The following is a 22,936-nucleotide window of genomic DNA, read 5'->3' as shown; positions in this document are numbered from 1 at the left end:
TTGTGAAGTTATTGCCCACTATTTCTGCAAACATTTTTTCTTCTTCTTTCTTTCCTTTCTGTCTGGGACCCAAATTATACATATATTAAGCCACTTAATATTATCTCAAGTCTCAGGCTTAATTCATTTTTTGTATCATTTTATTCCCTACTCACTGATTCTTCTAGCCTTTGAAATTGCAGTTGTCTCATCAAGTGATTTTTTTTGTTGTTGCTATTTTGGTAATTTAACAAACATTATAATTTCCACTTGGTCTTTATATAGGTGCCATTTCTTTATTGATACTGTTGTCTTTCCTGTGATTAATACCATATTTGCCTCAAACTTATTGAACATATTTAAAATATCTGTTTTCACATTTGGATCTTTAAATCCAACATCTGTGCCCGATCATGGTCTATTTATATTAAATTCCCCTTTTACTGTTTATGGTTCCCACTTTCTGTTTCTTTGTCTATATCTAATAACTTTTGATTGAAAACTGGACATTTTTATACACTGTGACACTCTGGAGTTTGTTTTTTCTTGTGAAGATGATTGTTTTTTTCTTCTAGTAGGGATTTAACTTCCTGAACTCAAACTGTAAAACCTGTGTTCCCCACATTGTGCAACAGGTGACACCTCTTTTCAGTTTTCTTGACTTCTAATTGCTTTTTTTTTAGTGTGCTCCTCCCATCTTTCCTCTGTGCCTATGGAGTTTAAAGATTAGTCAAGAATTGAGGCAAAACTTATAATGAGATTTAGTGTAGATTAGAGAATGCATTCACCCAAACACACAAATTGGAAATTAGTAAGGGAACTCAGGAAGAAAGGGAACCACAGACAGACTGTTAAATCTAAGTATAAATTCATGTCGTATGTCCTGATCAGAGGGGGAGATCCTTAAATGTATTGTCATTTAGTCTGGTAATAGCTGTTGATTTTTTATAAGAATATATTTTTTTATCAGCTGCGGAAGTACATTTGTCCTAGTTTTCAGAGAGTTCTTATCAGGAATAGATACTGACTTTTGATAAATAATGTTTTAAATTCTACTGAGGTTATCTAATAATATTGTTTTTTATTTTATTTATCCTATTAATGTGGATAATTTCTTTGACTGGTATACACTCTCAAAACATCCTTGCATTCTTGGGAAAAATCTAGAGATTAAACCCCTATCTGATCATAATATGCTTTTCATATATTGATGGATTTCGATTCCTAATATATTACTGAGGATCTATGTATCTATGCACATCAATGATTTTGTTCAATAAATTACTTATCTTGCAAAGTCCTTATCAGTTTTCCATATCAGAGTTATGCTGAAATCATAAGATTGGCTAGAAATGCATCCTCCTTTTCTATTATCTGAAACCGTTCATGTAAAATTGGTAACATTTCTCTCTTAAATATTTGACAGAATTCACCAATAAAGCCATTTGCATCTGAATTCTTTTTTTAGAAGGGTTTTCAAATGTGATTTAGTTACCTTAGTAGATGAAGAGCAATTTCAATTATCTGTTTCTTTCCATTTTGTTTTACTTTAATTCATAGGCAGTACAATAAGGCAAAACATTAAATAAGTAAAAATAAGAAACAAAACAAAATTATTTTACTGGAAGATTAAAATAATTGTCTATGTGAAATTCCATTTGACCCAGCAATCCCATTACTGGGCAAAGGATTATAAATCGTTCTACTATAAGGACACATGCACACGAATGTTCATTGCAGCACTGTTTACAATAGCAAAGACCTGGAACCAACCAAATGCCCATCGATGATAGACTGGACAGGGAAAATGTGGCACATATACACCATGGAATACTATGCAGCCATCAAAAACAATGAGTTCGTGTCCTTTGTAGGGACATGGATGAATCTGAAAACCATCATTCTCAGCAAACTGACACAAGAACAGAAAATCAAACACCTCATGTTCTCACTCATAGGCGGGTGTTGAACAATGAAAACACATGGACACAGGGAGGGGAGCATCACACACTAGGGTCTGTCGGGGGGAAATAGGAGAGGGACAGTGGAGGGGGAGTTGGGGAGAGATAGCATGGGGAGAAATGCCAGATATAGGTGATGGGGAGGAAGGCAGCACATCACATTGCCATGTGTGTACCTGTGCAACAATCTTGCATGTTCTTCACATGTACCCCAAAACCTAAAATGCAATAAAAAAAAATAATAATTGTCTATGTGAAACTTAAGGAATCTACAAAAATAAAAACTTTACTAATATCAATAAGTAATTTAGCAAGCTTTCCAAATAACAGATCACATAACACAAAAAATAAATTGTATTTCCATATACTCACAACAAATAATTGAAAAATTAAATAATATATATCTGTAGTATTATAAGAAATAATACCCTTAGAAAATACTATAAACATAGCTTAGAGAAATTAAAGTAGAATAAATAAACGAAGTGATATTATATGTTCTTGAATTGAAAATCTAAAAATTAAAATATCTATTAATATATCTAAATTAATCTATAGATTTATAATCCAAAATAATCCACTTCAGGCTACTTGCAGAAACTGAAAAAATGATTTATTTTTATTTATTTATTTATTTTTAATTACTTTGAGACCAAATCACTCTCTGTCGCCCAGGCTGGAATGCAGTGGCACAATCTCGGCTCACTGCAACCTCTGCCTCCTGGGTTCCAGCGATTCTCCTGCCTCAGTCTCCTGAGTAGCTGGGACTATAGGCACACACCACCATGACCGACTGCTTTTTTGGATTTTTAGTAAAGATGGGGTTTTACTATGCTGGCCAGGCTGGTTTTGAACTCCTGATCTCAGGTAATCTGCCCGACTCAGCCTCCCAAAGTACTGGGATTACAGGTGTGAGCCACTGTGCCTGGCCTGATTTTAAAATTTATAAGGAGAAGCAGAGGACCTAGGAGAGTTAAAATAATTTTGAAAAAAATAAAGTAGGAGCATTTATCTGATTTCAAGACATACAATATAGCTAAAGTAATCAAGAGAGTGCTTACTGGCAAAAGAGTAAAGAAATAAATCAATGCAATTTTTTAAAAAAAAATGCAGAAATATAGTCACACATAAACAATCAGTTTTCCAAAAAAGTGCCAAGATAATTAAATAAGAAAAAATTGTTTTTTCAATAAATGTTCTGAGGCTTATGTACAAATTGATATAAAAGAATTAACCTTGACCCCAACCTCATAGTATATACACAATTACTTTAAACCAGAACATAGATCTAAATATAAAATCTAAAAGCAAAATTATTACAGATAAAATATAAAAGGATATCTTCACAACCTTGGCATAGGCCAATATGCTTTGAATAGAAAACAAAACATATAAATAATGAAATTAAAAGTTGACAAATTGGACTTCAAAATTAAAAACTCCTCTTTGAAAGATGACAGTGTTAAGGAAATAAAAAAAGACAAGCCAAAGACTCAGAGAAAATATAGGCAAGATATATCTGGCAGAAGAGTTTTATCTAAAATGTATAAAGAGCTCTTAAAAATTTAATAAGTCAAACAACTCAACTGAAAATGGGAAAAATCTTGAAGTGATAGCCTTTATAATGAGCAAAAGCAGTCAGAATGTAAGTGTAGATCTTGTATGATTCCATTTATGTAAACTCCTAAAACAGGTAAAACTATTCTATACTGATAAGTAAATAGTCACTTATTGAGGTGGGGAAAATTGACTAGATAGAAAGACAAGAAAACTTTCTGCAGGCTTGAAAATGTTCTATATTTTAATTGGAGTGGTGATTTCACAGTTGCATACATTTGTAAAACCTCATGTAAAGGTATACTTGAAATCTATGTGTTTTTATGTGCTTGTGAATTATATTTCATTAAGGTATTCATATTTCAATAAATCTACCTTACTTATCTACCTTATTTATGTATTTATCTACCTTATTTATTCATTTATTTGAGATAGAGTCTTGCTCTATCTCCCAGGCTAGAGTACAGTGATCCAATCTCAGCTCACTGCAACCTCTGCCTCCCGGGTTCAAGTGATTCTCATCCCTCAGCCTCAAGTAGCTGGTATTACAGGCATGCACCACCACATCTGGCTAATTTTTGTATTTTTAGTTGAAATAGGGTTTTGTCATGTTGGCCAGGCTGTACTCAAACTCCTGACCTCAAGTGGTCTACTCGCCTCAGGCTCCCAAAATGCTGGGATTACAGGCATAAACCACTGTGCCCAGCCAGATTTATTTTTCATTTTATTTTATTTTATTTTATTTTATGAGACTCAGTCTCACTCTATCACCTAGGCTGGAGTGAAATGGCATGATCTCTGCTCACTGCGACCTCTGCCCCTCCCAGGTTCAAGTTATTCTCCTGCCTCAATCTCCCGAGTAGCTGGAATTACAGGCACCTGCCACCATACCCGGCTAATTTTTGAATTTTTAGTAGAGACAGGGTTTCACCATATTGACCAGGCTGGTCTCAAACTCCTGCCCTCAGGTCATTTGCCTGCCTCGGCCTCCCAAAGTGCTGCAATTACAGGCATGAGCCACCTTGCCCGGCCAAGGTTTATTTTTTAAATGAGTAAAGCATCAACAGTCTGTGGGACAGTGGCAAGTGCTCTAATATGCATTGATCTCAGAATGGGAGGAAAGACAAACTGAGGACATAAAATGTTTGAAGTATATAGAAAGTGTACATTCCCTCATATTTTTTAAAGTCTAGTAATAACTCAGTGAAAAAAAATTATAACAAAGTGTTGTCGAGTTGTGCCATATTTAGAAAGAAATTATATGAAAACAATGACACATTTGTTGGGGGGTGTAAATGAACTTATGCTATATTGTATTATTCTTACATTATATATGAGGTAGTAGATCATGCAACTTACCATAACTGATCATAGTATTTCTTTTTAAAAATATCTGTAGGTTATGTAGTGATATACTCTCTTTTATTCTTGATACTGGTAATTTGTATTCTCTCTCCTTCCTTTTTCTTGACGTGTCTTGGTAGAGATTTATCCATTGTGTTAAACTTTGCAAAGAGCCAATTTTAAGTTTGTGAGTTTTCTCTATTATTTATCTGTTTTCTCTTTTGTTGATTTTTGCTCATTTATCTGTTTCCTTCCTTGTATGTATGATGTAATTTCCTCTTCTTTTTTTCAAGTTTCTTACTGCAGGAACTTAGATTACTAATTTTAACCATTCTTTCTTCTTTTTGAATATTGACATTTACTGTTAAAATTTCTTCTAGGCTGGGTGTGGTGGCTCACGCCTGTAATCCCAGCACTTTGGGAGGCCAAAGTGGGCAGATCACCTGAGGTCAGGAGTTCAAGACCAGCCTGACCAACAGGGTGAAACCTTGTCTCTACTGAAAATACAAAAATTAGCTGGGCATGGTGGTAGGTGCCTGTAATTCCAGCAACTTGGGATGCTGAGGCAGGGAGAATTGCTTGAATCTGGGAGGCAGAGATTGCAGTGAGCTGAGATCACGCCATTGCACACTCCAGCCAAGGCAACAGAGTGAGACTTCATTTCAAAAAAAAAAAAACTTCTAAATACTGCTTTTGCCCTACCCACAGATTTTACATGCTGTGTGTTCAACAAATTATTCTCAAATGTTTTTCCAATTTTTCTTGTGATTTCTTTTTTGTCCCATGAGCTGTTTAGATGGTTGTAATTTGACTTTCCTGTTATTTAGATGGAGTGTGGGAAATGAGTGGTCAACATCTTATTTGTCGTTAATTTCTTACTTAATTCTGTTTCTATCTGAGAACATACTATATAAGATTTCAGTCTTTAGAAATTATTGAGAGATATTTTATGTTTCAGCTTATGATTTACCTTTGTGGGTATTCCATGTGAACATTTTAAGGAAGGTATATTCAGAAGCACTCAGTGTAGTGTTCTGTAAATTTTAATTACATCTAACTGACAGAGTTCATATTTTCTTTATCTTTACTTTCTTTTTCAACCAGTTACTGAGAAAGGAATGTTAAAATTGTCAATGATGATTGTGGATTTGTTTTTTACTTCCTTTAGTTCTGTTAAACTTTGCTTCAAATATTTTGAAGGCGTGTCATTGGGGGAAACACATTTAGGATTGGTATGCCTTACTTTTGAAATTGTCCTTTTATTATTGTGAATGCCCCCTTTCATCTCTGCTAATATTTCTTGTCTTGAAATACACTTACAACCATGCTACCTTTCCTGTAATAACTATTCACACAATATATCATTTTTCATAATTTCTAATTTTCTACTTACATATGTCTTCATAAAGTTTATCACTTTTAAGACAACTGATTATCTTTCCTTTTTATCTTAATCTGAAAATCTCTGCCTCCTAACTGAACTATTTGGATCAATTACATTTATGTAATTGTCAATATGACTGGATTAAGGCTGACATCCTGCTCTTCATTTTCTTTTTGTTTCATTTAATTTTTGTTTTCCTGTTTCTCTTTTTCTGCCTTCTCTTCTGCTTACCAAATACCTGTAGCATTGCATTTTAGTTCCTTTATTGACTTTTTAGCTGTATTTTTAAGTTATTTTTATTTACGTAGGTGCATTTAAGGATTGTCATCCAATATCTTATCTCATAAGCATCCTTAATTTTAATAATGTACTCATTTTGCACTTTAGACTTTAGACACGTAAGAAACTTAAAATGTATAATTTGATTTTTCAAGCCTGTTCTTTTTGTTACTGTTGTCATGTATGCTGTTGCTACATATGTCATAGACACAGCTTTATAATCAACTTATTTGTGCTTCAAAACCTTACCTTTTAAGAAATTAGGAGAAAATAAAAAGTAGTCTATTTACTTACATGTTTACCATTTCAGGTGCTCTTCTTTCCTCCAGCAGTTCTGAATTTCCACCTGGTATCATTTTCAACAGCCTAAAGAACTTCCTTTAGCATTCTTTTTTTCCCCAACTTTAATTTTAAGTTCAGGGATCCATGTTCAGGATGCTCAGGTTTGTTACATAGGTAACTGTGTGCCACGGTGGTTTGCTGCACAGATCGCTTAGGTATTAAGGCCAGCATCCATTAGCTATTCTTCCTAATGCCCTCCCTCCTCACCCTCCAGCAGGCCCCAGTGTGTGTGTTGTTCCTTGCTATGTGTCCATGTGTTCTCATGATTCAGCTGCCACTTGTGAGAAGACAGGGTATTTGGTTTTCTGTTCCTATGTTAGCTTGCTTAGGATAATGGCTCCCAGCTCCACTCATATCCCTGCAAAAGACATGATCTCATTCCTTTTTATGGCTGCATAGTATTCCATGGTGTATATGTACCACATTTTCTTTATCCTGTCTATCACTGATGGACATCTGGGTTGATTCCATGTCTTTACTATTATGAATAGTGCTTTAATGAACATACAAGTGCATTTATCTTTATAATAGAACAATTTGCATTCCTTTGGGTATATACTGAGTAATGGGATTGCTGTGTCAATGGTATTTCTGCCTGTGGGTCTTTAAGGAATCACCACAGTGTCTTCTATGATGGTTGAACTAATTTACACTCTCATCAACAGTGTAAAAGCATTTCTTTTTCTCTGCAACCTCACCACCCTCTGTTGTTTCTGGACTTTTTAATAATCACCATTCTGACTGACATAAGATGATATTTCATTGTGGTTTTGATTTGCATTTCTCTAATGATCAGTGATGCTGAGCTTTTTTTTCAAATATTTCTTGGCCACATGAATGTCTTCTTTTGAGAAGTGTCTGTTCGTGTCCTTTGCCCACTTTTTAATGGAGTTGGTTGTTTTTTTCTTGTAAATGTGTTTAAGTCCCTTGTAGACTCTGGATATTAGACCTTTGTCAGGTTGCAAATATTTTCTCCCATCCTTTCGGTTGTCTATTCATTCTGATGATATTTTCTTTTGCTGTGCAGAAGCTCTTTAGTTTAATTAGATCTTGTTTGTCAAATTTTGGTTTTGTTCCAATTGCTTTTGGTGTCTTTGTCTTAAAATCTTTGCCCATGCCTATGTTCTGAATGGTATTGCCTAGGTTTTCTTCTAGGGTTTTTATAGTTTTGGATTTTACATTTAAGTCTTTAATCCATCTTGAATTGATTATTGAATATGGTATAAGAAAGGAATCCAGTATCAGTTCTCTGCATATGCCTAGCCAGTTCTCCAAGCACCCTTTATTAAATAGGAAATCCTTTCCCCATTGCTTGTATTTGTCAAGTTTGTCAGAGATCAGATAGTTGCAGGTGTGCAGTCTTATTTCTGAGATCTTTATTCTCTTCCATTGGTATATGTGTCTGTTTTTGTACCAGTATCATGCTGTTTTGGTTACTGTGGCCCTACAGTATAATTTGAAGCTGAATAACGTGATGCCTCCAGCTTCGTTCTTTTAGCTTAGGATTGCCTTGGCTATTCAGGCTCTTTTGTGGTTCCATATGAATTTTAAAATGTTTTAATTCTGCAAAGAATTTCAATGGTAGTTTAATGGGAATAGCACAGAATCTATAACTTACTTTGGGCAGTTATGGATATTTTAATTATTTTGATTCTTCCTATCCATGAGCATGAAATGTTTTTCCATTTGTTTATGTCATCTCTGATTTCTTCGAGCAGTGGTTTTTAGTTCTCCTTAAAGAGGTCTTTCACTTCCATTATTAGCTGTATTCCTAAGTATAGTATTACTTTTGTGGCACTTGTGAATAAGAGTTCATTCATTATTTGGCTTTTGGCTTGTCTGTTGTTTGTGTATAGGAAAGCTCTATCTCAGGCAAGCTCCAGCCTGTTGCTGGTGGCTGACTGGAATTCCAAACCAGTGGATCTTATCTTGTGAGATGCCATGGAAGTGGGGCCCGCAGAACAATGCTGCTTGGATCCCTGGATTCAGCCCCTTTCCTAGTAGTATGTACAGACTTCCCACCTTGCCTGAGTTGCAGACACCTTTGTTGGGGATCCTGGGATTGGAGTATGTAAAGCTCCTGAGTCTCTGTGTTTGCCTGAGTAGCTGCTTTGCTGAGACTCCACAGAGCTCTGTGTGTTGGACCCAAAGCCCTGGTGGTGTAGGTTCACAAGGGGATCTCCTGATACATGGGTTGCAAAGATCTGTGGGAGAAGCATGGTTTCCCAGGGTCGCACGATCACTCACTGCTTCCCTTGACTGGTGGTAAGGGTTCAATTGGCTCTGTGTTGCTCCCAGGTGGGCCATTGCCCCACCCTGCTTTTCTTTGTTCTCCATCTGTTGAATTGTTTCCCTGATCAGTCCCAAAGTACCTGAGTTCCTGGATATTTCAGTTAAAGATACTCTATTCACTCATCCCTTTTGTTCCTCTCTGTGAGTGCCATAGACTGCAGCTGCTTCTCATTGACCATCTTGCCCCCCTTGCATTATTTTAGTGAAGTTCGGTTGGCAACAAATTCTCTCAGTTTTAGTTGATGTGAAAAACTCCTAAATTTACCTTCATTTATGAAGTATACAATCACTGAACATAAAATTCTGGGTTGACAGATGTGCGTTTGTTGCTCTAGTTTTTACTTTATTCTCTTTAAAGATGATTTTATCTTCCTTCCTCCATGGTATCCGATATTACATCCTTTAATATTTTTTTTCTCTCATTAAGCCTCATTTTAATGGGTCTCAAAATTCTCTGACAGATTTTGATCAGGTTGTTTCCATTAAAAAGTACTAATTTTAAAAACTAATAACTTAAAACTGCCAGATGTGAAAAAAGGGGGTCCACAAAACATTCTCCTTTTCTTCTGAAGGTTTTACAATGCATTGTTATCATTAACCTATCTTTTACTATTAAACTTAAATGGCTAATTAAAACAAACAATCCTGAGACCATTCTTCCATCACTGATTAAAACTGGGGTGGCAGGTATTAGGAATAATACTCATCTAGACTTCTGAGCTTTCTGATCAGACTTGGTGACCTTGTCAGCTCCAACAGCCTTCTTGCCCCTTGCTATGATGACACATCATCGTGATATGATGTGTATCTCATATCATGAACAACAAAATGACCCAGAAAAGGATGGTCTGAGATAGTGTCAACACACATGGGCTTGTCGGGAGTGACTTCAATGACAATGACTGCAGCATCACCAGATTTCAAGAACTCCTGTCAGCCTGAAGTAGTATGGTCTTCTAGGTATTCTTGAAAAAAAACTTCCTCTCCATGCAAAATAACCCATGGAAATAGCTAATCCTGCACGTTAACAATAATTTCCCTGTTTTCATTTTGATGTTTGTCAAGCTGTCCTAGGAAATGCATTCTATAAACTCTTTTGTATCATGGTTTATTAACCATCTCTTGGCAGTCTGTTCCTGTCTTCACTACAATTGTTCTCTCTATAGTCACCAATGACTTCTTTTTCAAAGATAGAGAAAATGTTTCAAATTCTAGACCTCTCTGTGGCATTTGAAGCTGTTAAGGATGTCTTCTTCAGAATACTCCTTCCCTTTGTCTGTAATGATATAACTTTTCATTTACACTGAATTGTTGTCATGTGACTAACACTCATTTTGCAAATTTTGGTGCTGGTAGTTTTGATCTTACCAGAAGATGTAAAAAGAAGTTTTTCAGACCAGTTTTACACACATACTGAGAATGACAACTATCTAATGACTACTATCTGGCCAATAATGATTATAAGACACTATGGGTTGTATGAAGCATCACAATTTCAAAGATGCTAAAATCTGAAAGAAATGTGCCTCTTAGAATCATTGGCATATTACCTTATGTTTTGGAGAGAACTGATCTGTGTTGCTTGAATTCAAGGCTTTAAGAAACAATGTAAATGTTTTTATACATCCTCTGAACTTACCTGTTTTATTAATAGGCTTTTAAGAGGCTGAAATGAGATAATGCATGTAAAGTATGTAATGCAGACAAAGTATCAGAGTCAGTACGCACCAGAATGAGCACTCAGCGAATGATAGTAGCTGTAGTTGTAGCAGCAGTAGTAGTTATAACAGTAGTAACATTATTTTTTGAATAAAATAGTAGTGGAAATAGCACGTGATATTTTCAGTAAAGCTTTAACTTAACTATGTTTCTGAATTCAATCTTCTAAAATGCTAAGTAAGACTCTTATATGTTTACTGAAGGCATTCTTCCTCTCAGAGTTTAAGTAACCTCAATAAATAATAACCACTTTTCAGAGATTTCCAACAACTGAATTAGAAAATGCATGTGAAATATATTTGACAGTTTATTAGTTGAAGAAGTACCTGAGATTTGCAGCACAACATGAAATATAACTTGTCTTTGCTGGTTCTAAAATTCTAAGGAAGATGACTTATTGAAGTTAACCTCAGAAAGTTCACTGATTCTACCTAATCATTTCTTTTATATTTTTTGTCCAAATTAAATAAAATAATATATGAAAGCATATAACAATTACGAAATATTTGGCTTAATGTGTGACACATAAGAATCCCTCAGTAAAAGGTAGTTATTATTATTGGAATTATTGTCAGTGACACCTGATATTTTCAGTGGTAGTTCATGTCTACTTTTCCGTTTTGGTCAAATCAGGAATTTCAAAAATATTGAATATTGTCTCATGATATTTGCTAAATTTACTTAATTTTTCTGAAGTTAACTTCATCAAATACCATGTGTCTTTCAGAATTTTTACTAAAATGAATGAGATGATGAATTTAAAGTGTTTTGTTGCCAGTATTGTTGTTGTTTATATTTACCACACATGATAATATTGCATGAATTACTATTGGTTGAAATAAAAATGCTAAGAAAGACTTTACACATTTGCTGAACTTAACTCTCTAGTGCTTAAATAACTTAATCCATTAACATAGAACAGCAGTTCTCAAGCTCTTTGGTGTCAGGACCTCTTTATACTCTTCAAAATAAATGAGGATTCAGAAAGAGTTTTTGCTTATGTGGCTTAAATCTATTGTATTAGAAATTACAACTGAGAAATGTTTAAAATACTTAGGAATAATTTTATTTGCAATAATAATAATAAACCCATCTAATGTTAACATAAAAACATATTTTTGAAAACGAACTATAATTTCCAAAACAAATCAGGGAGAAAACAGGCATTATTTTACAGTATTGAAAATATCTTTTATTTATTTGTTTATTTATTTATTTTAGATGGAGTTTTGCTCTGTCCTGGCTGGAGTGCAGTTGCAGGATCTTGGCTCACTGCAACCTCTGCGTCTTGGGTTCAAGCAATTATCCTGCCTCAGCCTCCTGAGTAGCTGGGATTACAGGCATGTGCCATCACATCTGGCTAATTTGTAATTTTAGTAGTGGTGGTTTCACCATGTTGGCCAGGCTGGTCTTGAACTACTGACTTCAGATGGTCTGCCTGCCTTGGCCTCCCAAAGTCCTGGGATTACAGGCGTGAGCCACTGCACCCATCCCAGTTTTGAAAATTTCTTTCAATATCTTGTTTGACAGAAAGAAAGCTAGGTTCTCATATATGTATCCACATTCAACTGGTTATGATACATTGTTTTGTTTGAAATTTATGAAGAAAACGTTGTTTTAAAGACAAACAGGAAAGGAAAACCTAGTAATCTTTCTAAGAGCCTCAGAGCCCCCTAGGGTCCTTGAACCACACTTTGAGAACTGCTGACACTTACCTTTTACTTTTTTTAAGTATTGAATAAGACAATGTGTGCAACATATATGGTTATTAATGCTGCTTCTGTTGTTGCTTTTTATAATTTCTTCATATATTCGAAATAACTTGAATTTCTTCATGTTTTGTTGATTGCATTCATGGTTTCTAAAAACAAAAGAAAACTAACAACAGTGCAGATTTGGTAAAGCAGCTAAGCTGCTTTGTCAAATAATACCTGTCTTATAAAGTTTTGAACCAAACTGAGACAACACATTCTACATCTGTAATGTCAGTAATACGCATGGCTTAGTGCCTGGCACATAGAATACACTCAATAAATGGCAGCGATTAGAATCACCCTTTCCTCAATGCACAAAAAATCACACAAATAGATGCCAGGGATAAAATTGGACTCTTCTACCCAATAACAGCTTCAGCTCATCTACAGTGACTTTGCTACCCTCTCTTATTGTTCCTTGACAAGGTCTACTTTAGGCTCAAGAGTCCTTTAGACAAGTGAATAAATCATTTAACAGAAGTGAGCTAACATTACTCCAGAGTTGGTCTCTGAGCGATGCAAACTTCCACCAATCTTATGTCCTGTGTGTGATGTCTTCCCCAGAAACGTCCAAGTGTGTCTAGAAATACTTAGAATATATTCAGTATTTCCTGTGGGAAATTGAAGGTACATCTGCCTAAGTCATGATGCTTCCAGAGTGAAAGCAAATTCTCCAGATCGAGTCTCTAGCCCCAGGCTCTAGTATCCAAGGTGCTGGGTGGTTGGCAAGGGAGGAGACTGAAGAGGGAAATGCCACTCCTGCATCCTTTATTGCTTTTGCTGTAAGGAACTTGGAAAGGTATAATGGAGTTTCCTACCGACACTTTGTAAGAAAGTGGCCTTCTTCCCTACAGTTATATCAAAGTGGTGGTTGAATGTTCCTACTTAGGGATCCAAATTTTTTTTTTCTCTGAAAGGAACCACTTCCAAGGTTAGCAGTGGCCAATCAGTTTTGGAGACTTTTTAAATCTGAGGTTTAACAGTGATGTTACTCTTTCTCTGAAAGGACCTCTATATCTTCTTTCCTCTTTTTCATATTTAAAAAAATTGTTGGTCAGGTGCGGTGGCTCACGCCTGTAATCCCAGCACTTCAGGAGGCCGAGGTAGGCAGATCAAGAGGTCAAGAGATCGAGACCATCCTGGCCAAGATGGTGAAACCCTGCCTCTACTAAAAATACAAGAATTAGCTGGCCATGGTTAACACGCACCCGTGGTCCCAGCTACTCAGAAGGCTGAGGCAGAAGAATCGCTTGAACCCAGGAGGCAGAGGTTGCAGTGAGCCGAGATTGCGCCACTGCACTCCAGCCTCGTGACAGAGCAAGACTCTCTCTCTCAAAAAAAAATTATTCAACTTTCTGCTTAATAGTTGACTTTCAAAGATTACAAAAGTAGAATTATAAAATAAAGCCCATGAACTCATCATCCAGCTCCAAGATTTATCAGCTTGTGGACTGTCTTGTTTCGTCCATACTTTCATCCATTTCTCCCTCCAGTATTATTTTAAAATAACTCAAAACATCATAGTACTTCATCCGTAAGTGTTTTAGTATGTATATCTAAAAACGAAAGAGCTATCTTTTTGCATAAGCACGATATCAATACCTCATCTAAAAATTAATGAGCAGTAATTGTTTAATATCATCCAAAGCCTAGTCATTGTTTAGATTTCTAATTGTGTCATGAAAAATTTTAACATGACTTGTTTGCATCAAGATCCCAAGAAGAGCCATATATTATAATTACTTGATAGGTCTTTTAAGTATCTCTTAATGTGTGAGTTCTCTCTCTAACATTTTCTCTTGTAAATTTTTTTAAAGCAACTCTTCCCTCTTTTAAAAATCTTATATTAACTTACTGCAGACTAACCTACCACTAAAATATGTCACTAAGGTTAAGCCAATACTGATGTCTTTATGGCATGCTTGACCTATGCTGCTTATAGAGATTACCTTTTATTTATGACTTTTCAAATAACGATTCTAACAACACAGTCCAGCAGCTTTCTTAACTGCTTTTTTTTTTAACACTTAAGAAATATATTCTGTGTGGTTTCGCTATACTCTATATTCCCAAATTCCCGTTGAAATTTCCCCAGGCATTCCATCACACTTAGTGAAAAATCACTTTCTCTTTTCTCTTCTAATAATTGCCACTCCACCCCATCCATGGTGCAAAGGTCTCTTCATAAGGATCTGGTCATGCACTACTTGAGGAGACTTACTGTTTGCAGTGCTTCCTAGTTTTCAGTCTTTCCTACTTTCCTGAATGGTGTGCCTAGGTTCAGAGCTATAGATAGGCATGGACCAATAGCCAAGGAAATCTTGCCATTTCTATTGCTGTTTCCTCCCCCTGTCACTTGGCTTCTTACTCTAGGAAAAGACCAGTCATTTTAGAAATTCCATGTCTGAGGAAGAAGACTTAAAGATCACTTTCAAAACACCCTCTTCCTTCTATCTTCCAGAGATTAAACATCAGTCAACATCTTCAGCAAGCTCTAGCAAAGAAACGTTGACCCCTTTTTCCCCTGTTGATTATCTGTTCAGACACTCTATACCTGACTAGGGATATTAAAGCAACTTGAAAGGGCTTTCTGTTTGAGGTTTGTCACAGTTGCTCGTGTGTTCCCTAAAGTCAGCAAAGATCTCAGAGAATGCACTTCTATCTCCCCTCACAGTTTGTGATGTAGACACCTACCAGCCCAGGATTCCTAATAACCTCTGATGGAATCCCACAAGTACAATCTGAACTTCCCAGGCTTCGACTTCCTGTGGACACAACAGAGGACAACAATCTCCATCTCTATTTATTATCTATTTATCTCTATGCATTGGTGTAGGACCGCTTCAAGACCTATCATAGTTATTTCTGAAAGCTTCCAGATTTCTTACTTACGCTCAGGCACAAGATCACCTTCTGCTCCCAACTCCTCATTGATAGTTTCTGCCTGTGGGCCTATTTATTGAAGGAAATGCTTCCCTAGAGTACTGCCTTTCAGTATTCTTAAAAACAAAAATGCTCAAAATTCCACGCAGAAACTGGAGGACTGCATCTCTCCCAACTCTACATTTTACCCTCTCTTGACTTTGAAACATTGCTTATGTCCAGAGACTCAAAATAAAACAAACATACTTGCTAAAACGAGAATCATTTCAGTCTCTGCTTATTGACTATTTCTGCATAGTGATCAGACTCAGCCCAGTCAACATTAAAATTTTTCATTTTAACATTCAAGAGTCCTTTAGACAAGTAAATAAATCATAATTGGCTATTATTACTATTAAAGGTGGTATATGTCTCATTTTTGTTGAATTTGGAAGATGCTATGCTAAAGAATGATTGGCTTTATTAATGTCATCAAGTACAGATGTGAATTTATTCATTGATTCAACAAATAATTATTGAGTGCCTTCTATAAGCCAGGACGATTCTTAGAACTAGAAATTCAACAAAACTTACACAGTCCTCTCTTTGACACAACCGTGTCTCATATAGTTCAGTTCAATGATGGTAATTCCATGCCTTCTACAGAATTTAGGAAGAAGGCATTCCTAACATGAAAAATGCCATCATTTTCTGATGCCATACTGCTACTGTTTCATGTGACTATCCATTATTCCATGAATGGCTTTCAACAAATATCAGGTCTGAATTTCCTCCCATAAAATGCCTATTGATGTATGCCATTGAGTAAATCTCTTCAGTCCTTCAATATGCTACAACGCCCTTCTTTTTCTTCAATATGCTGTAACAACCTTCTTTTTTCTTCCTTTAGGTGTATCAGTTCCTATCCCTGTGATTGGACTGAGGGATGAAGAAAAGGTGTTCGTGAACAACACAACGTGCGTGCTCAACGACCCAAATTTCGTTCTTATTGGGTCCTTCGTAGCATTCTTCATACCACTGACCATTATGGTGATTACGTATTGCCTGACGATCTACGTTCTTCGCAGACAAGCTTTGATGTTACTGCACGGCCACACCGAGGAACCGCCTGGACTAAGTCTGGATTTCCTGAAGTGCTGCAAGAGGAATACGGCCGAGGAAGAGAACTCTGCAAACCCTAACCAAGACCAGAATGCACGCCGAAGAAAGAAGAAGGAGAGACGTCCTAGGGGCACCATGCAGGCTATCAACAATGAAAGAAAAGCTTCGAAAGTCCTTGGGATTGTTTTCTTTGTGTTTCTGATCATGTGGTGCCCATTTTTCATTACCAACATTCTGTCGGTTCTTTGTGAGAAGTCCTGTAACCAAAAGCTCATGGAAAAGCTTCTGAATGTGTTTGTTTGGATTGGTTATGTTTGTTCAGGAATCAATCCTCTGGTGTATACTCTCTTCAACAAAGTTTACCGAAGGGCATTCTCCAACTATTTGCGCTGCAATTATAAGATAGAGAAAAAGCCTCCTGTCAGGCAGATTCCAAGAGTTGCCGCCACTGCTTTGTCTGGGAGGGAGCTTAATGTTAACATTTATCGGCATACCAATGAACCGGTAGTCAACAAAACCAATGACAATGAGCCCGGTATAGAGATGCAAGTTGAGAATTTAGAGTTACCAGTAAATCCCTCCAGTGTGGTTAGCGAAAGGATTAGTAGTGTGTGAGAAAGAACAGCACAGTCTTTTCCTATAGTACAAGCTACAGACGTAGGAAAATTTTCTTCTTTAATTTTCCTGTTGGTCATAACTAATGTAAATATTGCTGTCTGAAAAAAAGTGTTTTTACATATAGCTTTACAACTTTGTACTTTACAATCATGCCTACATTACTGAGATTTAGGATTCTATATTTACTGTTTATAATAGACGGAGGCTAACTTATTTTGATTGTTTGATGAATGAAATGTTTACTTTTGCCCTCCCTCCCTTCTTTCCTTCCTTCTTTCCTTTCTTCCTTCCTTTCTCTCTTTCTTTTGTGTATATGGCAATGTTCATGTTCATCTCAGGTGGCATTTGCAGGAGACCAGAATGAGGCACATGCAGTGGTTTTATTTTAACCACACCTAAATTAACAAATTAAATGGAAATTTGTTCCAGGTTAACAGTAAATATACACTTTAAATTCCTGCTCTGCTCATCTACACACATAAACACAGTAAGATAGGTTCTGCTTTCTGATATATCTGTCAGTGACTCAAAGGCAGAACTTCGTCTTGTTGTTCATATAGGGGCAAAATTTGACATTGTCAGAATATTGTGTTGGTATTTACTGCAATGTCTGTCCCCAAACATAGTGGTATTTTAACATAGCAGCTGGTTAACCAGGACTACAGAAGTGGAAGGATGATGAGATACAATACACCAAATAGCTTTTCACTTCTTAAAGACAATGTTCAAATTCTGATTATTACAACAAGCAAACTGAAATTAGTGTTTTCATTCTGGTCCTTAGTAAATTCCTAACTACATGATTAAACTGGGAAACGAGATCCCAGAGTTATTTCCCAATACAGATTCTACATCAATTTTGATCTCAGCATGCTGGAAATTTGTGTGCTTCACACAAAGTAAAATTAGTATTTTGAGCCTTATTAAAATATTTTCTTAATTATGGTACCTCTATCTATAGGACCCAATTTAGCAGTCCATTTTTGAGTAAAACTTATATTGGAAGTATAGATGGTAGAAACTTTGGAAGTTTTACTTGATTAAGGACTACAGAACTGGGCCCTTAGAATGTGAAAAAAAGTTATTAAAAAGACGTTTTTACCAAACTCTGAGGATAGCAGAAATACAGAGTTTCCATTTGGATTTTAAACAAAATTTATCTCATTTTCAGATCCTTCCAAACTCTCTAGTGCAGGAAAAGGCTGCAGCTAATTTGTGAAAGTGGCAAGCTCTTCATTGCACTGCAATTATGTACCAGAAGTTTAAATCTTTGTTAAAATATAGTGTTGTGTTACAGTAAGCGTTGGCCATCATTTCATTCATGGGCCTGCTGCTCTCTAAGAATTCAGTACCATTTTAATAGTTTATTAACCGTGAAAGGTTTTCAAGCATTGCTAAAGTCAAACCATTCAGTCTATGCTGTGTGCAGAGTATACAAGTGTTTCTAGTGACAGTATTTCCATGTGTGTCCATTTCACACAACTGTGGATAAATTTTCGAAGAATTCATGATGCTAGTTCTTACGCTTGACAGTTACTTACACACCTGAGAGTGTGCCTCTCAGTATCTTAAAATCGGTGAATGAAAAATCTGAATTTCTAAAACCCCTTGTCTGTGTTCTCAACACACAGCATAGATAAATCCAATAGTCTGCCACAAGAGCAGTGGGAGAGCTGCTGTATTCGAGGAAACTTATACAGTCTCTATTTGATTTGCAACACTGCCAAACATCAGTCAATTGCTTGAGCATGCCCAAATATAACATGAAAGTCAAGTCTACCTGCCTTGCCTGTTAGGTCCGTTGAAGTGCATGTTAAAATAATTACATGAAACAGAATGAGATGATTTAATTCTTACCAAAATGAAAATGTCTGAAGAAACACAGCATGCATTTAGCATGAGTTCTGCACATACAGATGGTGCCCTGCATGTATGCCATGTATGTTGCATGAATCCATCGATTTGTATTAAGGTAGGGCAGAATAGCTGATAAAAGAAGAACTGAAGAAAAGCCTTCAGCAATCGTTAAAAAGACAGTGCATTCAGATCTGAAGTAGTATGAGTGTTAGAAAAAAATTGGAAACATCTGATTTCTGAACTAGCAGGGCAAGCTCATAGCACATGTTTTACAAAGAAATAAAATATAAACCACAGATTTCCGAAAGTACTAGCAATAAGTTGAATGAGAAAAGCTTATAGCACATTTGTTAATGATTCTTATGTCATCAAATAGTAGTACTTAATAGTACCCAACATGGTAATTATCCTCATCCTCAAATTGTGTGCTATTCGTAAGTTCTGTGCAGTTTGGTATGAAGCAAATATACTCATTTGGATATAAATCTTATCCTTCAATGTTAAATCTACAAACTTTTATAAACGTTTTAAAGAAGTCCATGTGATAAATATAAAGGTGATGAATTTACCATCAAACAAATCATTTTGATGTATTATTATATATGTATATCTGTGTAAGACACGTGCAACAGACTGCCTTATATTACTTTCTGTAATTCCTCTCCTTTGTCAAATGGTATTTTTTGTGAGTGGTTGCAAAGTGTTGTCTTATTCCTGATTCCTGTATGTCATTCACTCCAGGTTTTGTGAGACTTCCTATTAATTTATTAAATTTATTAAATGTTGGCTAATATGTCACGTCTCTTTTTCCCCCTGAATCTTTTGAGGGAAATATATACCACTTGACTTCATTTTCTTTCCTTTTTTTTTTTTTTTTTTTGTAGAAAGTGATTTATTTAAAGAGAGAGAAACAGGAAAAGGAGAGAGAAAAACAGCTAACTCTCACACTGAGTGAGAGAATCCAGAAAGATGGAATCCAGGAGAGGAAAGCAGCTTCCACACTGAATGGAAGGGAATAGAGAGGGATGGAGTTTAGGAGGAGAAGACAGGCTTCCACGAGAGAGTGTGGAAGGGGACTCCAGAGGGGAAATCCAGGAGAGAGAAAAAGAAAGACAGCTTCCACGAAGGGAGTGTTTGTGGAAGCAGACCCAAATATGGAGTCCCTTGACTTCATTTTTAAAGAAAATGAAACCGAATCCTGTAAAATAAGTTGACAAAAACAAGTACAACCAGAAAAGATCACTTTTTTCTATAATAAAGCATGTACTCAAAGACTACAGCATTAGAGGAAGAGGTGTAAATGACAAAACAATATCAACAACAGCATCGCCAATTCCTCATGAGCAGAATAACCGCACTCCCAAATTGTCCTGCCTTCCTTAGTTAAGCAGAGACTGGGGTTGTTCACATGCTCTCCTTGCTATAGGTGTCAGTACTGCCTTATTCCCACTAGACTCTAAGCTCCTCAAGGACAGAAAGGACTGTGTTTATCCTGTAGACGGTTTTGTCTCCAACATTTAGCAGTCTCTCTACATTCAACAGGTATGCATTGAGTATTAATATTTGCAAGTACCAGGCTTGGTGGCTCATGCCTGTAATCTCAGCACTTTAGGAGGCTTAAGTGGGAGGATCATTTGAGTTCAGGAGTTTGAGACCAGCCTGGGCAACAAAGCAAGACCTCATCTCTACTAAATAAAAAATAATAATTAGCCAGGCTCTATGGTGCGTGCCTGTAGTTCCAGCTACTTGGGAGGCTGAGGCAAGAAGATTGCTTGAGCCCAGGAGATTGATGCTACAGTGAGCCATGATCATGCTACTGCACTGCAGCCTGGGAGACAGATCAAGAAGGAAAAAATGAAAGAAAGAAAGAAAGAGAGAGAGGGAGGGAGGGAGGGATGAAGGAAGGAAGGAAAGAAAAGAGAAGAAAAGAAAAAAAATTGCAGGAATTGTGTTATCTGTTCCAGCTGCTAAACTAGGTCTTATACCAGCTCTTTGGTCATGAAGTGTGGCATGATCACCTTAATTTACCTCTTATCTCTACTGGCTTTGGATACCTCCAAAATCATCACAGACAGGATACTAAAGCAACTCTCTTCCTCCATATCTGGAACCAGGGATGATAGATTACATTGACCTTTTCTTTCAACATATATGCTTTCCTGATGCTGGGTGAGCCTAGGCAATACTGGCATGACATAATTTCCCTATGAAAAAAAGCAGTAATAACTCATTCCTCTGCAAGTCTGAATAGGTAAGTTCCTATGAGTGGGTCAAGAGATAAAGGTTGAAATGCCACTTGAAACAATAGGTTTACTGCTGCTCATGGCCAGAATATCTTATTCTGCTAAATCTAGGGGCTACTCTAGCCCAACACTGAAGCAATGGAGAGACGCGGAAGTTTCTTGATGGCCCAGTCTTGGAGTTCCTACTACCAGCGGAAGGGAAGAGGGCAGGAGAACACTGAAGTGCCTCAGTCTGTAGCACTACAAGGTCTTCATGGTCTGAGGAGACAGAGAAGAATGCTTCTTGCCATCGAGTAGCAATAGGTTTCTTTTATCCATGTAGTTTCCAAATTCTTGGGCCAAAGCAATTTACAAGGTTGAGGCCAATTTTTCCTTGTATATTCTCCCCTAGACATATGTAAACCCATCTGTCACCTGGAGCAGCAGTCCCCAACTTTTTGTCATTAGGGACCAGTTTCTTGGAGGACAATTTTTCCATAGATGGTGGGGTGAGGGTGGGAAATGGTTTTGGGATAAAACTGTTCCACCTCAGATCATCAGACATCAGTGAGATTCTAATAAGGAATGTGCAACCTAGATCCCACACGTGTGGTTCACAATAGAGTTTGCACTGCTATGAGAATCTAATGCTGCTGATCTGGCAGGTGTAGTTGCTCAGACAGTAATGCTCATTGGCCCACCGCTCACCTCCTATGGTGCAGCCCAGTTCCTAACAGGCCACAGTTGAGTACCGATCCTCAGCCAGGGGTTTGGGGACTCCTGACCTAGAGGGCTAATTATATTAGAAAGAGATATTTTTGTATATCAACAGGAATAGGTGGCATCATAGTGGTTCTCAAATATTATGTGACCTATAGCACTCTCAAAACATAAATAGCTCTAAAACATACGTTGGGTCCCCTGGGATATAAATTCTCAGATGAAGACAAGTGTGCAGGGTGTTTATTGGGAAGAGATCTTGAGATCTGCATGCATGGGAGAAGGAAGGAAAGTAAGATTGGGAAGAGGTAGAAGTTGGGCTGTGGTAGAGTTACAATAAGGATTTATTTCCCTTTTGCCTTTAGAGGGAAAAACATAGGATTCTATCTCATTTTTTTTGAAACTTAAATTGAATCTTGTGAAGGAAGTTCTCAGAGACAAACACACCAGAAAGTACCACTCTTCCTGACTAATTATGCAAAGATTACAATTGCCAGAGGCAAGACAATTAAGAGAAATGAACACCAAAAAAAACAATATCAAACTTAGCAGAGCCCCATGGGGAGCTTTGAATCTAGGATAGCCTTCAGAATTATTACAAGTTGAGATGAGAGGATGTGTTATCCCATTCTCATATTGCTATAAAGAAATATCCAAGGCCAGGCGCAGTGGCTCACGCCTGTAATCCTAGCACTTTGAGAGGCCGAGGCAGGCAGATCACGAGGTCAGGAGATCAAGATCATCCTGGCCAACATGGTGAAACCCTGTCTCTACTAAAATACAAAAATTAATTGGGTATGATGGCATGTGCCTGTAGTCCCAGCTACTCAGGAGCCTGAGGCAGGGGAATCGCTTGAACCCAGGAGGTGGAGGTTGCAGTGAGCTGAGATTGCACCACTGCACTCTAGCCTGGCCACAGAGCAA

At 36.9% G+C, this 22,936-nt stretch overlaps 1 protein-coding gene across 2 annotated transcripts in view; it reads left to right on the top strand.

Moving 5' to 3' along the window:
- Positions 1-19,856, top strand: part of HTR2C (5-hydroxytryptamine receptor 2C) — a 281,512-nt gene extending 261,656 nt beyond the window's left edge. For both annotated transcript variants that reach the window (XM_012451777.2, XM_012451778.2), the window contains exon 5: positions 16,384-19,856. In XM_012451777.2, coding sequence (XP_012307200.1) covers positions 16,384-17,210 — 827 coding nt within the window. In that variant the 3' untranslated portion in view covers positions 17,211-19,856. The remainder of the gene's footprint in view (positions 1-16,383) is intronic.
- Positions 19,857-22,936: the final 3,080 nt, after the last annotated feature.

Source organism: Aotus nancymaae, unplaced genomic scaffold, assembly GCF_030222135.1.
Source record: "Aotus nancymaae isolate 86718 unplaced genomic scaffold, 86718_ANA_hifiasm-v0.15.2.pri h1tg000004l, whole genome shotgun sequence".
NCBI lineage: Eukaryota > Metazoa > Chordata > Mammalia > Primates > Aotidae > Aotus > Aotus nancymaae.
This window is presented reverse-complemented; position numbering and strand designations above follow the sequence as displayed.